General features: G+C 37.4%; 1 protein-coding gene across 1 annotated transcript; it reads left to right on the forward strand.

Annotated features, from left to right (window-relative positions):
• The first annotated feature begins 9,629 nt into the window (after positions 1-9,629).
• On the forward strand, positions 9,630-10,558 carry LOC132628487 (ethylene-responsive transcription factor CRF1-like). The gene is made up of 2 exons (XM_060344263.1): positions 9,630-9,683; positions 9,802-10,558. The coding sequence occupies exons 1-2, from the start codon at positions 9,630-9,632 to the stop codon at positions 10,336-10,338; spliced, it is 591 nt and encodes a 196-aa protein (XP_060200246.1). The 3' UTR covers positions 10,339-10,558.
• The last annotated feature ends 13,127 nt before the right edge of the window (positions 10,559-23,685 follow it).

Here is a 23,685-nt window from a genome sequence, read left to right on the forward strand (position 1 = left end):
TCCTAGTAATATTCCCGACGTTCTACCAACCAAGAAAACTCATGCTGTTGTTGCTTATGGAGAAAAACGTTACACTATGACCTACAAAATTAGAAAACACGCGCGCCTCTGTCTCGGGTGGAAGACTTTAAGGAATCCGAGCTATTGATGGAGGGAGATACACTCTGTATTTGGGTCTGCGAGTGTAAGTGCCTGCAGGGCATAGGATTCAATGTTCAAAAGAAGGAAGAGGAAGAGGAAGATGTCATAGTTGTTGACTAGGTCTCTATTTTCTTTTCTATGTATGATGCTCAATTTACTTTTAATGAACAATTGCTATGTTTCTTTGCTGATTTATATTTGCAGATTCTATTCATGTCATATTTGCGACTAATTCACAACGCCAAACACAAGCCAAGTAATTCACAAAATCTAATAACCAAAACATTACTACAAACATAGAAGAAAATCTTTGTAGGAACATTACAAACAATTAGACTACCCAAAGAGAATTTTTGCAAGTAAAAAACATAGAACAACAATGACAAGCCTGTTGAATTTGGCTTTTGCACAGTCTCTCTCTTGCTTAATTTCCTTCTATTTTTGTTTCAATGAATCAAACTTGCCTCCAAGTTCCTTCATTTTTTTATTTCAATGTATACCTCTCTTTATCAACCTCTTTAAGCTTCTCCTTCAAAAGCTCAACCTCTGGAGAAGGATCAATCCATTTAAAATAGCCACATCCACCCTTATCCTACATAAAACGAAAAGAAAATTATGAACACAAACAGATTAAAAAAAATGGCCGAAAATCAAAATTTTAAAATAGCTACTCACTTTTGGCATCTTGCAACCAAAAAATCTACGACCTGGGTTGTTAATTGTTCTCGAAGTTCTTACATTACAAGAATTACCACAATTACAAATAATATTTTCATCTATAATTCCTGAATTTTGTGACATTGCTATAAAGAAGAGAGAACTAAAAGAGAAATAAGAGAGAATACACACAGCAACAACTATAAATCGAGAGAGAAGAGAGAAGGAAGAAAGAAATAGAACAGAAAGAAGAGAGAGAAACGGGGAGAAAGGAGAGAGAGAAACGAGGGAGAAAGGAGGAGAAAGGAGAAAATTTGGAATTGGGGATCTTAACCAAAAAATATACATTGGAAGTTGCCATGTAGGCAACAAAACACCCCTTTACGCGCCCATTTTGCGTGCAGCACATACGAGCTGCCATGTAGGCAAAAGGTGCTTATTTGGTACAAATTCAGAGTATTTTAGGTAACCAATAGGTACAACCCTTGATTTAGGTAGCCATGAGGAAAATATGGTAAAGTTGAGGGGCCATCTATGACTTTTGCCAATCTTTTATTTTCTTGTTTTTTCTTCGTATGCACATCAAGGACAACATCTTAATAAGCTTTGTTTTCTTGTTTGGTAAAAGTTACGATTCTCGTTGGTTTGTATTGATCCACAAGGATTCAAGAGAATCCTTTTGCAAAAACTGAAAATCCCATATCGGTTGGGAGCCAAAGTTTTGGGATTTATATAAAGGACCTCGTAATTTACAACAGACACACCTCACGAGTTTCATTTTTCAATACACATACTCAAAATATAGAGTAAAATACCTGACTTAATAAGGGATTTAGCAATTTGCTGAAACCTTTACTTAGTTGGGTTCTAAGTCTAAATTTTATTTCTTTGTTTGTGGCTGAGTCTCGGGTGAGGAGCAAAAAGGCATCGATTCTAATCTCAAGGTAAATTTTCTTCCTTTTAGTTATTTTTTGCCTGAATTTAGCATGTTTGTGTGTTTAGCTTAATTATGTGTTATTAGGTTTAACATGTTCGTATGCTTGTTTAGTTTAACTATTTCTTAATTAAGTATGTGTTAGGACATTAGTAATAGATGCCTGTCTAGTTTAAGTCAGCTTAGAATAGTCTATATTTCATGTGTAATTAGCATATAAAGTCTGTTAGTTCTGTTAGCATTGTTAGTAGTTTTCAGTGTTAAAACCTGCTTTGTTTCAGTTTAATCTGATGGTAGTTAATTTAAGGATCATTATATGGTTGTCTTATTTTAGCTTAAATTCAGTCCAGTATTGATTAATGCAGCCTTTAAGTATGTTGTTGTTCATATATGTTTAAGTGTTAGTCTAGATAAATCTTAGTTTCATTAGTTTGCATAAACATGCCATTTTTTCACTGTCAAATAGCATTAGGATAACATGACTGCCTATTTAGATTAGTTTAGTCATTAGTTACTCATTGTTTGCTTTGTCTGTCCAGTCCTCTTATGTGGTCATTAGTAGTTCATCATGCTTGACATGAATATACAATTGGGGTTTAGTTGAGCATATAGGAGTATGACCTTTTTAAATTGCCTAAGTCTAAATTGTTTTTTCTTTCTTTCTAACTATTGTTGTTAGCCTAATCCAGCATGCCTAGAGACCCAGTCTGTACTCAATTTGTTTAAATCATGAAATATTCTTCATCTATTTGTCACACCCCAATCCTGATAGGGCATGATGGGCACCCGACCCTTACTTAGAGCCGAGCGAACCCACTGGTTCTCGTTATACTCATAAATCTCACAGGATTCTTAAGTCATGAAATGAAATGCATAATGGAAGCTTTTCGAAAACATTATTTTCGTCTTTCTCGAGTCAAATAAAATCTGTAATCATATGAATTTGTAAAGTAATGCATAATGATACATCGGCTTTCAGAGTCGCTTACAAGACTGACATACTATATACGTGACTCTGTCTGCAAAGTCTCTAACATAAATCAATATACCATATCATAGATACTCTGACTCGGCAACACTCCGGAAAGAAAAGGAGCTCGCCAATCCAGCTGGAACATCTTCTAGCAATATCCTCTACTCATCTGTATACACCTGCGTGGCATGAAACGCAGCGTCCACAAGAAGGGACGTCAGTACGAATAATGTACTGAGTATGTAAGGCATGAGTAACAACATAACATAGATATGAAAGTAACAAGGAATAAGAGAGATAACTTGTACATTTGAATGCCTCATAAAGCGGATGTCATGCATGCTTATCCTTTTAAAAAAAACCATTTCTATACATTTACATAGTACCATGCCCGGCCATTAAGGCTCGGTGTCATATATATAGTATCATGCCCGGCCATTAAGGCTCGATGTTATCATCATTAGCCCGCGTCCGGGCCTCCTGTGTCCGAGGCAATATCATAACATGCCCACTGCAGTGGTGTGCACATCTACGTGCCTGTCCGGCCGACTATAGCGCGACGCAGTGTGACAAAAAATGCATACATATATATATAAAGCATGCATGAGAGCCAAGTAAAAGCCATAAGTACATCGGAGTGACTTAAGGTCGGTAACCTCCGATTATATTATGGAATAATCGTCGTCGCTTTGTCTCACCTTGAAGGAACAATTATTATAGGGTGAGATTATCAATGAAGAATAGCATTAAGAGAAAACATAGAATAAGATCATAAATCTCATAAGGCATCAATTCATATACTTTTGGAATCTTAAAAATAATAGTCATCATCCATGAATAAAATTGAGACATCAAGGAAATGGTTCAACATTCTTATATCGTCATTGAAACCATAAACTTGGAACTTTTTAACATGAAATCATTCTCATCATAGTCATCATCGTTGTCCTTGTAAAACATATCCATCGTTGTTGTCATAAAAGCTTACGGAGTCATAAACCTCTGGTTTAGGAAATACGAACATTTTGGAAAACATTCATGAATTATTAGGAAAGGGTTTATGCCTTGGAATCATGAAAAGCTAACTTTTGGAAATAAGGAGCATGAAAACATTTATGGAATTATAATCATAGGGATCATGCCTTTGAAAGAAAGGGACGAGCCTTAACATACCTGGAAGATAATTTCTCGACTCCCACCTTACTTCCTGTCTCGCAATTCACTTAAGATTATTCGTAGCCTCGTAATCTACATATACAACCATTCATATCATTGTTAGGCTCGTCATCATGCTTGTCTCAAGACTTTAATTAAAATCCTTTTAGATTCTGTCGAAATTCGGGCAGCGTCTCCCCTGTTTATATGCCTAGCCCGAAATCATAATATCAACAACCAATCAACAACAACAATACCAACATCATCAATACCATTATCTATGCCAATATATCTCCTAAAACATCCCACACGATGTTTTTCTAAATTTCTCCACTAATCAACTTGTGATACGACTATTTAATGACTTTATTTTCGTAAAGAAGCCAAAATTAATACCAATAATAACAACAAAAATGCCCTCAACATTCTACAAGATAATTATATATATTTTCATCCAAAATTCTCCTCAAACCTCAATCCATAAGCCAACAACAACAACACAACAACTACAACTTTTATTTCTTGCAAATATTCCTTAATCAAGGTTGATAAAGAAAAAGATTCAAGAATCCATACCTTATATTTACTAACGTGGCAAGATATTCAATATCCACTTGTTCCCAAGGTCATTCCAACACCAAACGAAATTATAATCGCTTCTATGCGGTGTCCGGAGCTCGATTGATATTCCGTAGCTTGAAATTTGCTCAAAATCCTCAATTCTATGTGAGATTTAAGAGCCCTTTGATGGCTGAATTTTCTGGAAATTTTCAGAGGTTTTTGATGAAGAAAAATGGGGTTTTATCCCCTTTTATAGTAGCCAAGGTCGGCAGTACTGTAGTAGTACTGTAGTGACACTGTAGCAGCCCTGTTTCTGCATTGATAGTTCAGTTTGTAACGTTCATAATTATCTACTCCAATGTCCTATCGATGAACGGTTTGTTGCATTATAAACTAGACTTGACGAACTTCATTTTAGGATTTTGAAACACCTCAAAACTCCTAATATACACGGAGATATACCCCTCCAAAGTTGACTAAAAATTCTTTTTGCCCGACATTTCTCAATTTTTCGTCGAACTTATTTTCTTCAATTTGCTTGATCTCAAAATCTTCCGAAACTCTCCATACATGATACTTATCATTTATTTTACATGATAATGGCCATGTTCTTGCATTTCAAAATAGACTTTCCCGATTACGACTTACGAGATCATAATCATCCTTTACTTCATTGTTACATATATTCCATGGCTTGTACCTTCCAAAACATCATGGAACGTCTCCGATACTCCATTACTATGGTGATGTACGTGACATGCTCATGCTCTGAAAGTGCGGGGTGTAACACTATGTGCCTCATTGATGTTCAAGCCCCATCCGGTGTCCAAATGAGAGTTTGGTTTAGTTATTTGGGAACTCAATCTGTAGAAATAGATCTGAGATAGCATGAAAATTGTTAGTGTGATCAGTTGGATAACTTCATTTTAGTTTTAGTGAAATCTGCCTAGATAAATTTTTTATTGGGTCAACATGCCCCTGTCCTAGTCTCTAAATGAATGTTCTCTCATATGTTTTGTATGATAGTTTGGTCTCAATATAGTATAGTTGTTTGCACCTAACTTTAAGTTGTTGTATACCTATTAATAGGGGATTGTGCACTTATCTAAATGTCTCTGTGTGATTCATGATACATCACTGAGGTTTGAAGTTGTTTAGATTCATTGAAAGGTCAAAGGAGTCTGTTTTCACATGTTTAGGACTCTACAGTAATCGTTTGAACTAAGGATTAAGTTTGGTATGCTGCTGTAACCTAATGTGTTTCTATGCCTATGTTTTTCCCCCACAAATATGCAAGTCTGGAAATGTTGTCTTTGGTTCTCTCTGTATGATCCTGTATGCCTTATTTTGTACAATATAACTATGTTGTTTGAAGATCCATGTCTAAATTCAAAGGAAGAATATAATTGGATTAAGAGCTTTTTTATTTTTTATTTTTACCAAGCATGCTATGTGTTGTTTGTGTCTATAAAGACCGTTGCTCTAATATGATTTGAATGTGGTCTCTATTGTATCTTTGATGTTTTAGTTCAACTAAGAGTTGGCTGTTTACGTGAGATCATCATGCAAACTCAGGGTATTAGCTTGTTTCATGACTAGTTGGTTTCCATTATTGATTCTGAATTGTTGGCATATAAATTGAAAATGTTTGTTTTTACTAAACTCATGACTAAATCATATAATAACTAGCCTAATTGGGTTAATGCCTAAATGAGTAATGTTATATGGAATCAAGTTTACTGCCCTTACATGTTCATAAATCCTGTTTAAAAATGAGTCTTAACTACATGTGTTTTTGTGAAAGAATGACTTAGTCCATTTCTTAATTGAAAAGGCCAACTCTTGTATAACCTGATTTGCCCCCATACCCTTAACCCCTTCCTAGCTTCTTTAAGTTAAACATCTGTGAGTTTCTTCATATGTTGTTGTTTTGGATGAGATCTTGTAGTCTGTGTTGTTGTGTGAGTATGAGTACTAAGCTTAACTAAGGATTTAGGTATGGTTTGTTAGGGTATGATTTATTATTATTATTATTTGTCTAAGCATGAGTGCTGTACTTAAAAGTATGTGTTTAAGGGGGCTGTTCATGATTAGTTTTCACTTCTGTATTGCCACAGAGTGTATCAGAAATGCCTTGTTTGTTTTAAGTAAAGCTCAGTCCCATGTTTCGTTAAGGATTTAGTGTGAAATGGACATATTGAGTTGTTAAGAGATTGAATAAGTGATATTTGGCACAAATATCATGTTTTATGTCATTTTACATCTTATTCTTATGACTTTTATCGCTTAATTCATGAGGCAATCGTCGTATTTGAACTTATGTCATTATATTTCATGTGTATAGGTATGATGATGACAAACAATGGAAAATTGTGCTTAAAGTGAGTGATTTTGGAGCATATGACAATTAGACGAGGTGACGAGTCGAAGACCACAAGTGATGAACTAAAAGGAAAAATAACTGAACTGAAGGTCTCGCTTTTCATCCGCATCGCGTGAAGAAAGCAGACAAGACAAGCCCAGGCATTACCATCAGGAGACCCTTCCGCATCGCAGAAAGAAAGAGGGAGGCCTCAGGACATTGCGCTTTTCATCCGCATCGTGGAAGGAAAGCGGGATTCTGCGCAGCTTTCCCGGTTCGACTAGGATTAGGTTTATTTATTTTTTGTTTTTACCCTAGACTATATATAGACGTTTTATTAGCTGAAAACGGTGTGCTGGGATTACTCAAAAGCTTGTAAGCCACCATTCTTTTTTCTCTCTCTAGGTTTATTTTATTTTTCATCTTTTTCAACCCTAGATTATTCATGAATTCTTTTGTCTATGATCAAATCATGAGTAGCTAAACTTTTTAATTCTAGGGTTGTGGCGAAAGACTTGAAAGTTGGTTTGATGACAATTATTATCTATTGATTTTCCATATTTTGGGTTGCTTATTTATTCTTGATCTTAATTTTTTGATTATCTGGCCAGTATTTTGACATTATCTGTGGTGCGCGAATTGGACTTGAGAAAGAGAATTCACGTACGTAATAAGAATAAATAGAGTTTGTTTGATTTAATCGTTTCGTTACTGAAGATAGAGATATACCCTTTATCCCTACTTAGTTGAATACGGAGAAATAAATGCGTTCTTGTTACCTCTGATGACCATAGAGATATAGGCGTTATAGTAACATCTACAGGCTTGTGCGTAGTTCGAGAGAATATCATAAAGTATAATTAACCCGTCAACTAGTAACCTAGAAAATAAAATAGGTGGAATTGTCCGCAGATCAACTGGATTGTCGAAAGCCATGACCCTAGATCTTTCTCTCATCTGATAATTCTTACAATCTTTGTCAAGATATTCCCAGTCACAAAAACACCCATCACAAATTGTTTACTTTTTAGTTTTAGTTTAGCACAACAAACATCTTGATTTTCACTTTCTTGAATAGTTTCATTCGGATTTGAATTAACTTAACAGTAGAATCTAAGTCTCTATGGGATCGATATCTGGACTTAATAGTCTATATTACTTGTACGACCACGTATACTTGCGTGTGCGTTTCGGAGCAACAATAAGATGCTGAATTGTCTCTTCCTCATTTTGCTCCAAAGTTCAATTGCTGCCCTTGTTGTTTTGTCTTATGGAACTGCTATAAAAATGGAATATATACAGTGGTGTATCGGTATATACAGTCTGTATATACCTTAGTGTAAATTGCCCTGTATACCTAGCATACTCTGTGTATATCACACTTAGAATTTCAAATATAAACATTGTTATTTGACTGGGCTTTAAATCCTGAAAAGTTGCTCTTAAATGTCGAGATTGGGCTTTCCCTTTTAGGTTCACATAATTATCAGTTTTTGGCTTGTTTCCAATATTGTTTTGATTGGGCTTGTTTTGTTGATGTCCTTTATTAATGTACTTGGGCATGTCTTTCCTTTATCACATTAACTGTTCGCGCAAATATAATTTGAAATGCATGATTGACATGTATATATATACGTATATGTGGATATTGTATGTATGTCTATTAGTCTATATTAGACTTGCGATTAAGTCTAGATGCTCTCTAACCGGATTTATCCTTTTCCCCTCTTTGTTTTACATGGGAACCACTTGGACCATTCGGGCAATTGTCGCATAAAATCATTGTTGGGCCAAAGTCCCAACAACATTTCTTCCATCGAGTCCGCATCAAAGGCAAATAATTGAAGGTCCAATCATGGGTGAAAATGACAACAAGTGGGCTTCAGTAGGCCCACTAGCCTAAACTCTCTTCTCTTCCTTTTAAGTTATGTATTTGTGTATATATGTATATTCGTATATGTAAACGAATGCGATGTGATTATTGAAACCTCATGGTTAGAACTTAGGAAATTCATGTGGAAAATTAGTATTTTCTCAAACGTTTTTTTTTTCCTAAAAAATTGAACAGAGTTACGATAAACATTGCATAAAATTGATAAACTTTGGTTTTTTACCAAGTCTTCTATCAAACTAAGAAATTAGTAGTATATGCATGAAAAATGACTTTCGGGTAATCAAATTGGACTTGTTTTAAGGTCTTTAAAAGCCTCCAGATTCTGGAAATAAAACGAACCATTTTTCGGCTAAACGGACTCAAAATTATTTTGAACCCTATTCGCAAAAAACTCGAAACTAGGTTGGATTTGACATATGGGAAATGTGGTTGATTTTTAAAACAATAAATGGTGAAAAATGGACTTCTTTAACTTATGGACTTAAGGTATCATAAACCCTTTTGACTTGGAGCCCCTGCAGTTAACTATCTTTAGATACTTCACAAATCATAACTAAAGCAGTGTATTTTAACACGAGGTTCCCATCTTTATTTTATCAGGTTACTTAAAAAATATTATGGATGGTTACCACATCTTTTAACTGACTTGTTAGATTACAAAAATCCAGTCCTAGGTACCTAGGGTGTTCCGCTAAGGCTTCTCATATATTTGGATACTTCATAACTATGAAGCCACAAAGAGAAGATTCAGAATATCAGAGTGCAATCCTGATCTCGATGGATCAATACTTTTTCTGATATATGAAATTGGGGATTTCACTAATTTGATTCTTAGGAAATGTCGAATCAAACCATTTGTCCTTATTTCAACAAAAGAAGCATGGGCTTCCTCGCAAGCAAAACTTTTTTTGTCTTGATTCCAATTCAAAATCAAACAAATAAACAAATTGAAATGGTTGGAGAAAAGAAAGAGTTCCTAATAATAAATGAAGAGTATGCATGTCTGGTCTGATGGACTTTCATGTTTTTTTTTAAAAAACTATTTTTTCATGAAGCAATGGTCGCGTGTCTTTTCATGAAGCAAGGATGAACTTCAGGCAACAGAACTTTAGAAAAACCATCAGAAACAAAAAAGAGTCAAAAAATCCACCAAGCAAGTAGGCGAAAGTTCTGTTGCCTTGCCGCGTGTTGTACGCATTTACATGGCGAACAGTGACGCCACGAACTCGTCTAGTGACGAGGATGAGAAGCTTTATGGAGAGGAGTCCAAGCAACTTAAAAAGACGTGTATAAAGGAAATAATCATTGACAATGGAAAGACCAGGGTCATTTCAAAGAAGAAGAAAGATATAAAGCTGCTGCAAGAAAATGTGAAGTACAGGGGAGTTAGACAGATAAAATGGGGCAGATGGGCAGCAGGGATTCATGATCCAAGAAAAAAAGCTCGGGTTTGGTTGGGAACTTTTGACACTGCTATTGAAGCTGCTTTGGCTTATGACAATGCAGCCATTGAAATAAGAGGGGCTAATGCAGTGACAAACATCCTCAAGCCACCACTAAAGGAAACCAACAACATCAAAATCAACTTGATGGATTCAACCTTCCGTAGGTGGATCCATTGTAACTTTGAAATTATGAGTACAAAAGTTAATATTTGTTGAACTTTTAGACGTTTTCACACATACATTTATGTCCCATGTGAAGAATACTAGGTTCCTTTGAACCAATTAAACAAAGGCTGCATCCACCTCTGAAGGGAGATCCAACTTCTTCAAGCCACCATCTTACCCACAAATGATGTTAGTGCTTGAAATTGCTTACTTTTTAGTTGTACAATAGCTAAAGTGTTAAACTTGGATATTTCCCTACTAATTGGGATGTTCTCTAAGCATGTACAGTCGTTTGGTAATGCTTTTTAAGTTTGCTGCATGATTTTGATGTAGAGGAAGCTGCAACTTGCTTTTGTTAACTTGCTTATACTTCATTTTGGAAGTTTCTCTTTTTACAGTTCATTTCATACAGATATTTGAATATTATTAGTGTATCTAGGGAAATAGTAACTAATTACTATTGTTGTTATATATATATCGATAACAGTTAAAAGCCGTCCACGAAATGGGTAACGAGTAGCATATGTGTTTTACTTTATACGCAAAAGGCTCAAATATGTCACTGAATTATCGGAAATGACTCATTTATGCCACTCGTCAATAGTTTGGCTCATTTATGTCATCGACTATCGGAAATGGCTCATTTATGCCACTCATCAATAGTTTGGCTCATTTATGCCATCGCTGTTACCAAATAACTCATCCATGCTATTTTCATTAGCGTCGGTTTTACAATACCAGATATGACACGTGGCCTCCAACTAGATGGTTGTGGGTGGGTCGGGTATATTGGTCGAATTTTTTATTAATTTGGGATTTAAAATGAGGCTGATTAATTAAACGACATATATCTCTAATTGGAGGCCACATGTCATATCTGGTATTATAAAACCGACGTTAATGAAAAGGGCATGGATGAGCCATTTTGGTAATGACGATGGCATAAATGAGCTAAACTATTGATGAGTGGCATAAATGAGTCATTTCCGATTGTTCGATGACATATTTGAGCCTTTTCCGTACTATATATATCTGACATGTTAGCATATGTGTATTACTGTATTTGAAATTTGACATGTTACTGTATATGACATATGACATGTATCTGCACTTGTATGAATCAAGCAAGGCTGTTGTAAGATCCTTCAGGATACTGTCAAGTTCATGCAATGTAAGTACTGTATGAACTGAGGAAAAAAACTACTAGGCCTTACTTGCTTTTACTCTTCTAAATAATATGCTCTCTTTAAACAGTCATGATTTATGGTTCATTACACAAGTTTGGTTGATCATCCACTTTTATAGCCCTGTCTTACTGGAGAGGACAAGTGACAATTGCTTTTTGCAAGAAGTTGGTATTTGTCCCTCTGAGAGTAGATTTTTGATCGACTCAAAGAGAACAACTAAACAAACATAGTTGTGTGCTTGAGAAAACCACTTGAAAGACTAGGTTTTTGGTGGAGAAATGGTGTTCCTTTGTGTGTGTACTGATTTTATGCGATATCCAATTCATTATATAATACTTAACTGAGATGAACTAATTGGAGTAACATGGATAGTATGATTCATATAGCTGATTCCAACTTGCTTGGATTGACGTGTGGTTGTTGTTTTGTTTGTATTCCTGGTTAAGATTGATAGCAACAACATCTCAAGAGTGTTCCTTTAGATAAATAAACCTTGGTTTAAAATAAAAAAATTTGGACAGTTTATTTCTAGATTTATAGAATTTTACAACAAAACTGATGCAAATTATTTATATGGAGCTAGGAACATAACTGTAAAATCTGGTCAAAGCTACCTATTACATTGTTTTTACTAAACATGGAGTGTTGCCCAATTTCTTCATCAACATGAATTAGTTACATGTTCAGGTCAATTTTGTACAGTTCTCACAGAGTGTAAAAGAATAAAATCCTTGTAAATCTTACATTAAACGGATTAAGCCTATACATTGGGAGTCCAATTTCTAAGACTGACCGGTACTTCGATTATATCTGAATATATACATTTCAAAATTAGCTTGATTTAAGTGACGGTAAGAAATAAAATCTGATGGGACTATCGTTAGAGATCTTGAACATTGTATACTAACTATGCCTCAGTCCCAAATAGGGTTGCGTGACAACTGACGCCCCTGATGAGGGCCAATCAAGGTAAAGGATTAATAAGCTTCTACACTATATAAAACAAGCACAAGTTCACATGGAACACGTGACTCGATTGAGTAGCCCAAGAAACAAATTCGCGAGGTCTGATAGTCAAAGCAGACAATACATGCTATGAACTTGAACTGTGATTCGCCCGGTTTCTTTAAATTTCTCAAACCTTTGTCACCCACTTGCCCCATTTTCGCTGTCTAACCACTTTATACTTCTTCACATTTCCTTGCGGCAACTTAAATACAAAAGTGCTGATTCTAATAATCACATATCGTATCTATTGGTAAATATAATAACATGTATTTATCTGTATGTATCTGTCATTATTCGACTCTGATCTATATATACTTAATCTTTAAAAACATACATTTATGTTAAGTTATGCATCAACCTCACAAAACCTGAGGTCCGCCGAGCTAGGGCGGACAGGTTCCTGAATCTAAAGCAAGGAAGTATGAGTGCCCGAGAGTATAGTATGCAGTTTAATTCTCTGGCCAGGTATGCTCCGACTAAGGTGGCCGACATGGGAGACCGAGTCCACAGATTTGTGAGTGGTTTAGGGCCACACTTATTAATAGATTGCTTGACGTCCTCTCTGCAAGACGGGATGGATATCTCCCGAATACAGGCACATGCTCAAAATCTTGAGGAACGACAACAGCAACAAAGAAGCGAACGTGATAATGATAGAAGGCAAGGCAAGAGAACTAGATCCATGGGAGCCACCAGTGAATATAGAGGGGGATCGAGACCGATGCATTCTAGGCACTCAAGTCAGTCAGCGACTAGTGCGCCTCCCAGATTCTCAGATAGGAGGTTTGATCGTTCTTCCTAGCCGGGACAGAGCCAGAGTTTGAGGGCCTCAGATTCTCAGTCTAGGGGAGATTTGGGTCAGCGGAGATTTCCAGTACCGCAGTGCAGCCAGTGCGGTAAATTGCATTCCGGGCAGTGCCGTCAGGGTTTCGATGTGTGTTGTGCCTGCGGGCAGGTTGGCCATATTATGAGAGACTGCCCTTCAGCGAGAGCTAGAGTTGGGACTCAGCCTACAGGATCCGCAGCTGGGTCTTCCTCAGTACGCCCGACAGCACAGACTTCTCAGGCTACAGCAGGTAGGGGTAGAGGCAGAGGGGGAGTATCTACATCAGGTGTTGTTCAGCCCCGCGTGTATGCTTTGGCAGGGCGACAGGATCTTGAGTCCTCCCCGGATGTTGTCACAGGTACCTTGACTATATTTTCACGCGACGTATATGCTTTGATTGATCCAGGCTCTACTTTCTCTTATGTTACCCCATATGTTGCTGATTGTATTAGGGTGAAACCTGAGCCAATTAAACCTTTCGAGGTGTTCACTCTGGTTGGCGATCCCGTGATAGCGAGGAAAGTATATAAAAATTGTGTCGTGGTAATATGTGATCACCAGACCAAAGCCGATCTAATCGAACTGGAAATGATAGACTTTGACGTGATTATGGGAATGGATTGGTTGGCCTCGTGCTATGCTAATGTCGATTGCAGGACAAAAATGGTTCGATTTCAGTTTCCAGGAGAGCCCGTACTTGAATGGAAAGGTAATATGGCAACTCCAAAGGGCAGGTTTATTTCCTACCTCAAGGCAAGGAAGATGATAGCAAAAGGGTATATTTATCATCTAGTTCGGGTTCATGATATCGAGGCAAAGCCACCAACTTTCCAATCTGTTCCGGTGGTAAACGAATTTCCGGATGTATTTCCAGACGAACTACCAGGTCTTCCTCCAGAAAGGGAAATCGATTTTGCTATCGATGTATTACCTGACACCGAGCCTATTTATATTCCTCCGTACCGAATGGCTCCAGCAGAATTGAAAGAGCTAAAGGTACAGTTAAAAGACTTAATTGAGAAGGGTTTCATTAGGCCCAGTTCATCACCGTGGGGAGCACCGGTCTTGTTCGTGAAAAAGAAAGACGGGTCTCTACGAATGTGCATCGATTACAGGCAGTTGAACAAGGTGACAATAAAGAATAAATACCCTCTTCCCAGAATCGACAATTTGCTTGATCAATTATAGGGCGCCAAGTGGTTCTCCAAGATAGATCTGAGATCGGGTTATCATCAGCTGAGAATTAGGGAAGCAGATATTCCCAAGATTGCCTTCAGGACAAGATATGGTCACTACGAGTTCCGAGTGATATCGTTTGGGTTGACAAATGCCCCGGAGGTGTTCATGAATTTAATGAATAATGTGTTCAGGCCATTCTTGGACCTCTACGTGATAGTATTTATCGACGATATTCTGGTATATTCTCGCACAGAATCAGAACATGCAGATCACCTAAGAATTGTTCTTGGCGTTCTTCGAGCCCGGGAATTATATGCGAAGTTCTCGAAGTGCGAGTTTTGGCTAAATTCTGTGGCATTCTTAGGACATGTTATTTCAGATGATGGCATTCGAGTCGACACTCAGAAAATAAAAGCTGTGAAGACTTGGCCAAGACCTACGACGCCTACAGAAGTTCGTAGTTTTCTGGGCTTGGCAGGTTATTATCGGAGATTCGTAGAGGGATTTTCTTCTATTTCAGCCCCATTAACGAAGCTAACCCAGAAGTCGGCGAAATTTCAGTGGAACGATGCCTGTGAGCGCAGTTTCCAGGAACTGAAAGACAGATTGACCTCAGCTCCAGTGTTAACACTTCCAGAAGGGCCGGATGGTTATGTTGTGTATTGTGATGCTTCCGGTGTGGGACTGGGATATGTATTAATGCAACATGGCAAGGTTATTGCATACGCTTCGAGACAGTTGCGGAAACATGAACAGAATTATCCGACTCATGATCTCAATTGGCCACGGTTATCCAGGCCTTAAAGATATGGAGGCATTATTTGTACGGTGTGCACGTCGATATCTATATAGATCACAAGATTCTTCAACATATTTTTAAGCAGAAGGAGTTGAACCTACGGTAGAGGCGGTGGTTAGAATTGTTGAAGGATTACGACGTGAACATTTTGTACCACCCCGGAAAAGCGAATGTGGTAGCCGACGCGCTTAGCCGTCGCTCAATGGGTAGTTTATGTGGAGTTCCTCCAGAATAGAAAGAAATGGTTCATGAGCTTCATCAATTAGCAAACCTTGGGGTACGTGTAATTGATTCGGGTAATGCAGGAATCAGTGTCAATGATCCTACGATCTCGCCCTTGAATGCGGAGGTAAAAGAACACCAGTATGAAGATCCACAAATGTGTCATTACAGGGATGTATCCTGTGGAAAAGAGAAGTCTCCATTTGAAGTTTCCGTAGATGGGGTTCTTAGATACCGAGACAGACTGTGTGTACCGGATGTGGCAGAATTACGCTAGCGGATTTTGGAAGAAGCACACCATTCTCGGTATTCCATTCATCCAGGTGTAACCAAAATGTATCATGATCTCAAGTTGCTATATTGGTGGGATGGCATTAAAAGAGACATAGCCAAGTTTGTAGCACAGTGTCCAAATTGTTAACAAGTGAAAGCTGAACATCAGAAGTCAGGAGGCTTATTGCAAGCAATGGAAATTCCTACCTGGAAATGGGAGGAGATTAATATGGATTTTATTGTGGGATTACCCCGTTCCCGAGGCAAATATGACTCTATATGGGTGATCGTGGACAGGCTCACGAAAGCAGCTCATTTCCTCCCAGTCAGAACCACGTATTTGGCGGAAGATTATGCGAAGTTGTATTTGAAGGAAATTGTGCGACTTCATGGAATTCCTTTGGCTATTATTACAGACAGAGGGGCCCAGTTTACAACTAAATTTTGGAAATCTTTTCAAGAAGGGTTAGGTACTCAAGTCAAATTCACCACGACATTTCACCCACAGACTGACGGGCAAGCCGAGTGTACCATTCAAACTTTAGAAGATATGTTACGAGCGTGTATACTAGACTTCGGTGGTAGTTGGGATGATCATTTTCCATTAGTTGAGTTTGCTTACAACAACAGCTATCATTCCGGTATTCAAATGGCCCCGTATGAAGCATTATATGGAAGAAAATGTAGATCTCCAATTGGATGGTTTGAAACCGGAGAAGTACAATTGATAGGCCCCGACTTGATCCAACAAGCAGTTGAAAAAGTCAAAGTGATTCGAGACCGACTGTTAACAGCTCAAAGTCGCCAAAAGTCTTATGCCGACAACCGCCGATGGGATTTAGAATTCCAGGTAAATGACTGGGTATTCATGAAAGTATCGCCAATGAAAGGGGTGATGAGGTTTGGAAAGAAAGGGAAGTTAAGTCCAAGATACATCAGACCTTATAGAATTGTCCGTAAGGTGGGACAGGTAGCATATGAATTGGACCTACCTTCGGAGCTTGAATCAGTCCATCCGGTATTTCATGTGTCGATGCTCCGCAAATGTATTGGAGACCCAACAAGGATAGTTCCGGTAGAGGATGTGCAAGTGACAGAAGAGCTGACATATGAAGAAGTACCTGTTGCTATTTTAGACAGACAGTGCCAAGACTTCGGAACAAAGAAGTAGCTTTAGTGAAAGTCCTATGGAGAAATAGCAATCGAGAAGAAATGACTTGGGAAGCGGAAGAGAAGATGAAAGCCAAGTACCCGCATTTATTCCAATCTCCAGAAGAAGTTCATGATGAGACGCCGAGGTTATGAGGTATGTATACTTTATCTTTATGTTTTAGCCGTGTGTGGCCGTAGAGAAATTGCTATTATGATGTAGCCTTGTGAGGCGATGATATTGTGGGTTGTTGTGGCAGGTAGGTAGTGTCCAATGTATAAAGGAAACTCTGGCGAAATTTTTCTAGGATTCCCGAGTATTTTAACATTTGAGGACGAATGTTCCAAAAAGGGGGGAAGAATGTTACACCTCGGAAAAGTCCCCGTACATGTACAAGGGATAGAACAATAAAGGGCATGAGTGTATGATGTTGTACTAAGTAGGGAATAGCTAATTATGAATTTTTGGAAATAAGAAGGTGACGTAAAATTTCTCAGCTCAGTGGTCGTAAAGGCACTATACGGCCCCGTAAAGTGATTTACGGATCGTAAAGTGCAGTCGTCCTCCATCGTTTTAAGAATTTCAAATTTCTGTCCAGTGTTGACATGGTTAAATACGACCCAGTATACGGACCGTAAACTAGTTTACGGACCGTAAACCTCGGTCGTAAACTGCCATGACCCTCAGCCAAACTTTCTGTTTCTGAGATGCTTAAACACGACCATGGAGGATGGACCGTAAACCAGTATACGGTCCGTAAACAGTGGTTTACGACCACTGTTCAGCCCGACAAAGATTCATTAAAGATCAGATTTTTTAGTTATTAAACGAGACTTAAGCCTCATATTCTCTCATTTCTCACCTACACAATTCAATAGTACTCTAGAACATTCTTCACAACACTTCATCCAAGAGAATTAAAGGAACATCAAGATCAACAACACTAAATTCATGAAATCAAGTGTAAGAACACATCAAAGGATCATCTAAGTCAAGAAATTCCCAAGAAGGTGAAACTAGGGTTTTGTCTAAGTGAAGTATTTCAACTCAAGGCTTGTTCAACCATCATCCAAGGTAAGTTTCATGATCAATTCATGTTGTTTGAGGTATTGGAAGGCTTAGATACTTGAAGTGTACAAGGACATAGAAAATGAGTCTTGTATGGGTGAATAGTGTCATAATTGAATAGTAATTGAATGAGATCATGAAAGTTAATATGTTATGATAATAAATACGTTATAAATGACGTATAGACCCTGGAATAGGGGTGAAGTAATCAAAATTATGATGATAAGCAAAAACCACAAAATGTGGGGAAATTGGAGGAAAATGGTGAATTTTGTGTAAGGTATATAAATGATGATTGTTGCTTGTAATATTACGAGTATTGTTGTAAATGTTTGGGAGTTGTAATATAACGGGAGAAAAGAGTAGTAGAAACAAAGGAAATGCCGCCTAGTTTTCCTTAGGAATTATGATGCGTTTTCGTAATCCGTTAACTAACATGAGCCAAATTCTCTCGTGAAGGTGACGACGTGATATCGAAGGAAGACAAGTGAACGACAACTTAGCTAAGCGATCAAGGTATGTGGGGCTAGACCCTTTCTTTCTATGGCATGAATCCCTTGACATGATTTCCTCTCTTTCCATGATTCTCCTATACCCGGAAAGCCAAAAGCTTAAGATCATAAATAGCTATATGAGTCAAGAGATATGATATGATGTTCCTAACGTAAATAATATTGTTCCTTGTATACACTCACCTTATACATTGATCCCTTCAAGGTGATGCAGAACGTTCATGTATGCCCATAATAGAATCGAGGGTACACGACCTTACGTCACCTCGATGGAATGCAACTGATTTAGAGTCCTTATGCATGTATAATAACAAGTATATTTTGATAAACATATTGTTATAAGTATTTTTACCATGAGCATGTCATGATTGCATTTACACCGGGCCTAGTTGGCCGGGCAGACACCGCTTTGGCGGGCGGCGATACGGACACACCTTGACCCTTTTGGGCATGGGCAGACACCACTAATGGGCGGCATGAGATGGTACCCCGGACGCGGGAGGCCTGGACGCGGGCTCAGATTATTGAGTATCACACCGTTCCGATATGGACGGGCAGCTTGCATGTCATGCATTTATGATATTATGATAAGTATGAGTAAGATAGCATGCATTACTTCTCTTATGATTATTATTTAGATTCAGATGTTCTTATTGATGCTCTCACTATAGTATTGTTGTCCCTCTTCATTGTTTATGCCTCTCATACTCAGTACAATATTCGTACTGACGTCCTTTTCTTTGGACATTGTGTTCATGCCCACAGGTAGACAGGGAGGCGAGCTTGAACCAGGTACTTAAGAGTTGTCAGCTGTTGAGAGCACTCCATTGTTCGGAGGTGCTTATGATTTCTCTCTTGATGTATATATATATATATATATATATATATATATATATATATATATATATATTTTTGGGCATGACGGAGTCTTGTTCCGTCCATAGTATGATATGTCAGTAGAGGCTCGTAGATGCGCAGTGTGGGTAGTATGGTCTCACAGTTTTCATGTACATGTGCACTCATTATTTTGAATGTATGTAAGTATTTATGTTTTCATATAAACTATGATTTTTCCATGCTTTGAGTAAGAACATGATAAGAGGGCATTAACCGAGTAAGATGAGTAATAGAGCGAGCGGTGCTCGGCGGTTAGCCCCGGGTACCCGTCGCGGCCCCTAGCTGGGTCGTGACAAATGTGATCAGTCAAGATCGGGTTATCTTTAAATCTCTTGTTTGGTTAACTAAAATTATTCTTTTAAGCACAAAATGAGTTTGAAGCAGGGCGGAGTTAGTGTATCTGCTATTTGTTTGATCGAATTCGGTAGCGCTTTGGTTCAAATTATGTATTTGTCTTAAAAGTTCATTAAATATGTATAGATTATTAATTCAGTACTAAATAACTTTAAAATTAGGATTCAGAACTCATAAACTTCAAATTCTGACTCCGCATCTGATTTAAGTATAATTATATCAAAATGAAAATTAAGCTATTAAAGGAGTGAAATGAAAGTTTTTCTTTTATAAATTGAAAATGCACTATTTGAAATTTAATTATTACTATTATAAATTTTATGGGATACATATTACAAATTACTCGAACTTATAATATGACATGCTCCCCGTTATATCTCAATTCTGGATCCATATTACTCGAATGAATATTCTCCTTTACAATATATAAGGGAAAACCAAAAGGTATTTGTAGTCCTCACAAAAGTTTCTAATAAAATGTCAAACTTTTCAATTAATTACTTCTATGTCATGACTTTGTTTTTTAAAGTCAAATTTAGTTTTTGTTCTTAGGGTCTAATTTTCAAAAGTTGTCAAACCTCCTACCTTCTTTACCCTATTTTTTTTTCTATCCGATGTTCGGTACCCTTGACATTTAAATAATATTTTGCTGTTATACACCAAAAAGATGCATAAAATCTACTTTTTTATTTTTAATTGCCAAACAAATCCTAAGCTTCATCACACTTGTATAACGAAGGAAAATCTTTTACTGATGGAAATATATATTTATATATATTCTTCAAGGGGCCTTTTTCTAGGACAACCAAAAAGATGACTACTTTGCACTTTGAAGACAATCCAAAAAAGAGACTATGTTTGTAAACTAGCCATTTTTAAAAGTGACACAAAAAATGCCTATTTTTGGAAATTAGTTATTTTTGAAAAGTGACATAAATCGGCTATTCTTGCAAAAATATATTTCTTGAAAAACGATGCAAATTTGCAAAAATAGCAACTTCTTTTGTCATTTTTCAAAAAATGACCACTTTAAAAAAGTAACCATTTTTGTGTCACTTTAAAAAAATGGCTACTTTACTGAAGTGGCCACTATGTTAGAAAGGACACATTGCAGAAATGATTATTTTAATACTTTCACGAAGAGTTATTTTAAAAAATAGCTACTTTTGCAAAGTAGTTAGTTTTAAAAGTAACTACTTTCACAAAATGACTATTTATGAAAATTGATTACTTTCAAAAAGTGGCTATTTTTGAAAAGTAGCTACTTTTCGCAAGTAATATTTTTAAAAAGCAGCTACTTTTGTAAAGTTGCTACATTTGAAAGTTACTACTTTCACAAAGTGCTTAGTTTTACAAAGTTGAGAGATAGGGGGTGGTGGTAGGGAGGTGAGAGATAGGGGTTGGGGGTAGGTGGTGATAGAGGTAGGGGGTGGGTAGGTGGTTATAGGGGTGGGGAGGGAGGTAGTGGGGGGTGAGAGTAGGAGGTAGTGGGTGGGTGGGTGGTGGGGGTGGGGGGTAGGAGGGGGTGGTTAAGTGGTGGGGTGGGGGTAGTTTGGTTGGTGTAGGGGGTGGTGTGTGGGGTGGGGACTGGGGGCTCGGGGGTGGCGAGGTGTGGAAGGTCGAGGGGTTGGGGGTGTTGGGTCGGTGAGGAGGAGACAATAAATTTGCAATATTACTTGTGGAACTTGTTTTTCCTACTTCCATTAAGGAAGTCATTTTGCTCATTTTCAAGGAACTTGTTTTCTAGATAAAATGTTTTCCAAAACATTTTGACCAACCAAACATGGGAAAATTGAAAAATATTTTCTAAAAAATACCAAACGCACTCAAAGTAGTTTATTCTGGTATCGAATGTTAAATTTTCTGGTTTCCTTCTTTAAGTTAGTGGTCTACGTTTAAGTCATAATGTCTCAAAATGAAGTGGCCATAGAGAAACTCTTTTCATTGTTTTGTTTCGAAGAAAAACTCGTATCCTAGATCTCTCCCTTGTTACAAACAAAAAAGTGGTGTCAGTACCCTCTTTACACTCCGTTTGTTCAACAGACCCTTGTTAATTTTGAACTTCATTCATGAAGGAACCAAGATTGTGATTGACCAGCCCTTTTTTATGTGCCGATTTACCCTAAAAGGAAAATTAGTGTTCCCCCTATGCATTCTCGACTTGACATATTGAGTAGTCATTCTTTTTGGTATGTCAATCTTTACTGCACTTCTAGTCTAGTTTTATGATGCACCATGTTTAGTGTGTCTCATCGAATTGCTGGTGTTAACTACGGAAAATCTGCTGGTCCAGATTCTTACGTAGTGGGTGGGAAGAATCCTGATTTTAACTTTTTGAAGCTGCAAAATTTTATAGTCTAAAATGGTACGTTTCAGAGAAGTTTTTCCTGGTAGAATTGTACAAAGTTCTGATCAACTGGGCACTGTTCTTCGGTCAGTGCGGAAACTACAAATTGTTATAATTGTAAACCTACTTGAGACCAGGGGAGGATTTATTTGGGGGCCAGGGTGTTCACCCGAACACCCTCGGCAAAAAAATACAGTGTATATATGGGGTAAATTTTATGTGTTTATGTGCATATATTAAATTTTGAACACCCTCGGCAAAAGATTACAGTGTATATTTAGCTTTTTTTCTTTTCTGAACACTCTGAATGAAAATCCTGGATCCGCCACTGCTTGAGACATCAGATTCAATAAAACTATGTATTGTTAGGAATCTTCTCTGCAACTTTGAGAGACTGAATATTCAAAAATATGTATTGTTGGTTCCAAAGTCTGATTTCCTCCGTGATCTTGCAAGAAGAGGTCTTTCTCTGATCGACACAGACCTATTGTTCGACAATATAAGGCTGCAAACTCGACTAAATTTCAGGAATCACATATGACTCTGACTAAAGATATTCTTGTGAAGGCCCATGTAATAAATAAGACCTTGGATCTTAAATACAGCACATGGGTTGTGGACAGCAACATCATTCCTTTCAACAGTGATGCGTTTCTTGGTTACTCTAATGGACCAAATGACTTTTTCTTTGGGAAGAAAGTAAAACTTTTCTTTGTCAGAAATTCATCTTCTGCTTTAAAAATTTGGGCTGACAATATTTTGGACAAGGTTACCGCTGTAGTTGCCACTTTTAGAACGATAGGTCCAAGCGCCAAGGAAGGAAATTTTATATATCTAGTTGAGAAGTTATTGGAACAGGAGAATATTACATCTATCAAGTTTGATGAAAAAGATTCAGTATTGTGGATGCTGATCAAACCTCTGCAAGGAATGGAAAAAGTTTACCTTTTGGTCAACTGAGATTGGCCGGAGACGGTACGGAAACAACTAAAAGTGTTTGCTATGCGGGTTGTGGATAGTGATTTGTCTTGTAATGCCGTTGTTTGTCATTTTTCATAGCATTTAGTGGCCTCTTCATAGTATCCATTTTTATTTGATGGTGTCATTATTGAAGTTTCATCAGACCAGAAGTTCGGAGAAAAAACTGCGTACTATAAGGAAGTGTTATTAAAAGTCATCGCTTAAGGAGATGAAGTGATATATACATAGCGAGGGGTTATCACTTAAATGGATGAAGCCATCTGCTTTAGGAAAGTGTGTGTTTCAAACTCTGCACAAAGTAATGCCAATGAGAAGCAGTTTATTCTCTGAATCTCAAATTTGAGTTGGATTACTATTGGCGTTATCGTATATTAGATGCTGAAAGAAGCATATGCTTCACTTCACGCTTTTCGCTTCAATCCCCACAGGACAAAGATAACAAGGATGGCTATTTAATGAAACCATCAGCTTATTGAAGAAAGTCATTTTTAACATGTGTTTCTAAGTCTAGAAATGTTGACATTAATGTGACTGGCTCAGGTTTGGCTACTTATTCATGACTGAATATTTTATTTTCTTAATTTGGAGACGAGCT

Source organism: Lycium barbarum, chromosome 2, assembly GCF_019175385.1.
Source record: "Lycium barbarum isolate Lr01 chromosome 2, ASM1917538v2, whole genome shotgun sequence".
In the NCBI taxonomy this organism is placed as follows: Eukaryota; Viridiplantae; Streptophyta; class Magnoliopsida; order Solanales; family Solanaceae; genus Lycium; species Lycium barbarum.

Coding starts and splice junctions, on each gene's coding strand:
- LOC132628487 (XM_060344263.1), top strand. CDS start 9,630: ATGGTTGGAGAAAAGAAAGAGTTCCTAATAATAAATGAAGAGTATGCA. Junction 9,684..9,801: donor ATGAAGAGTATGCATGTCTG/GTCTGATGGACT, acceptor AAAAACCATCAG/AAACAAAAAAGAGTCAAAAA.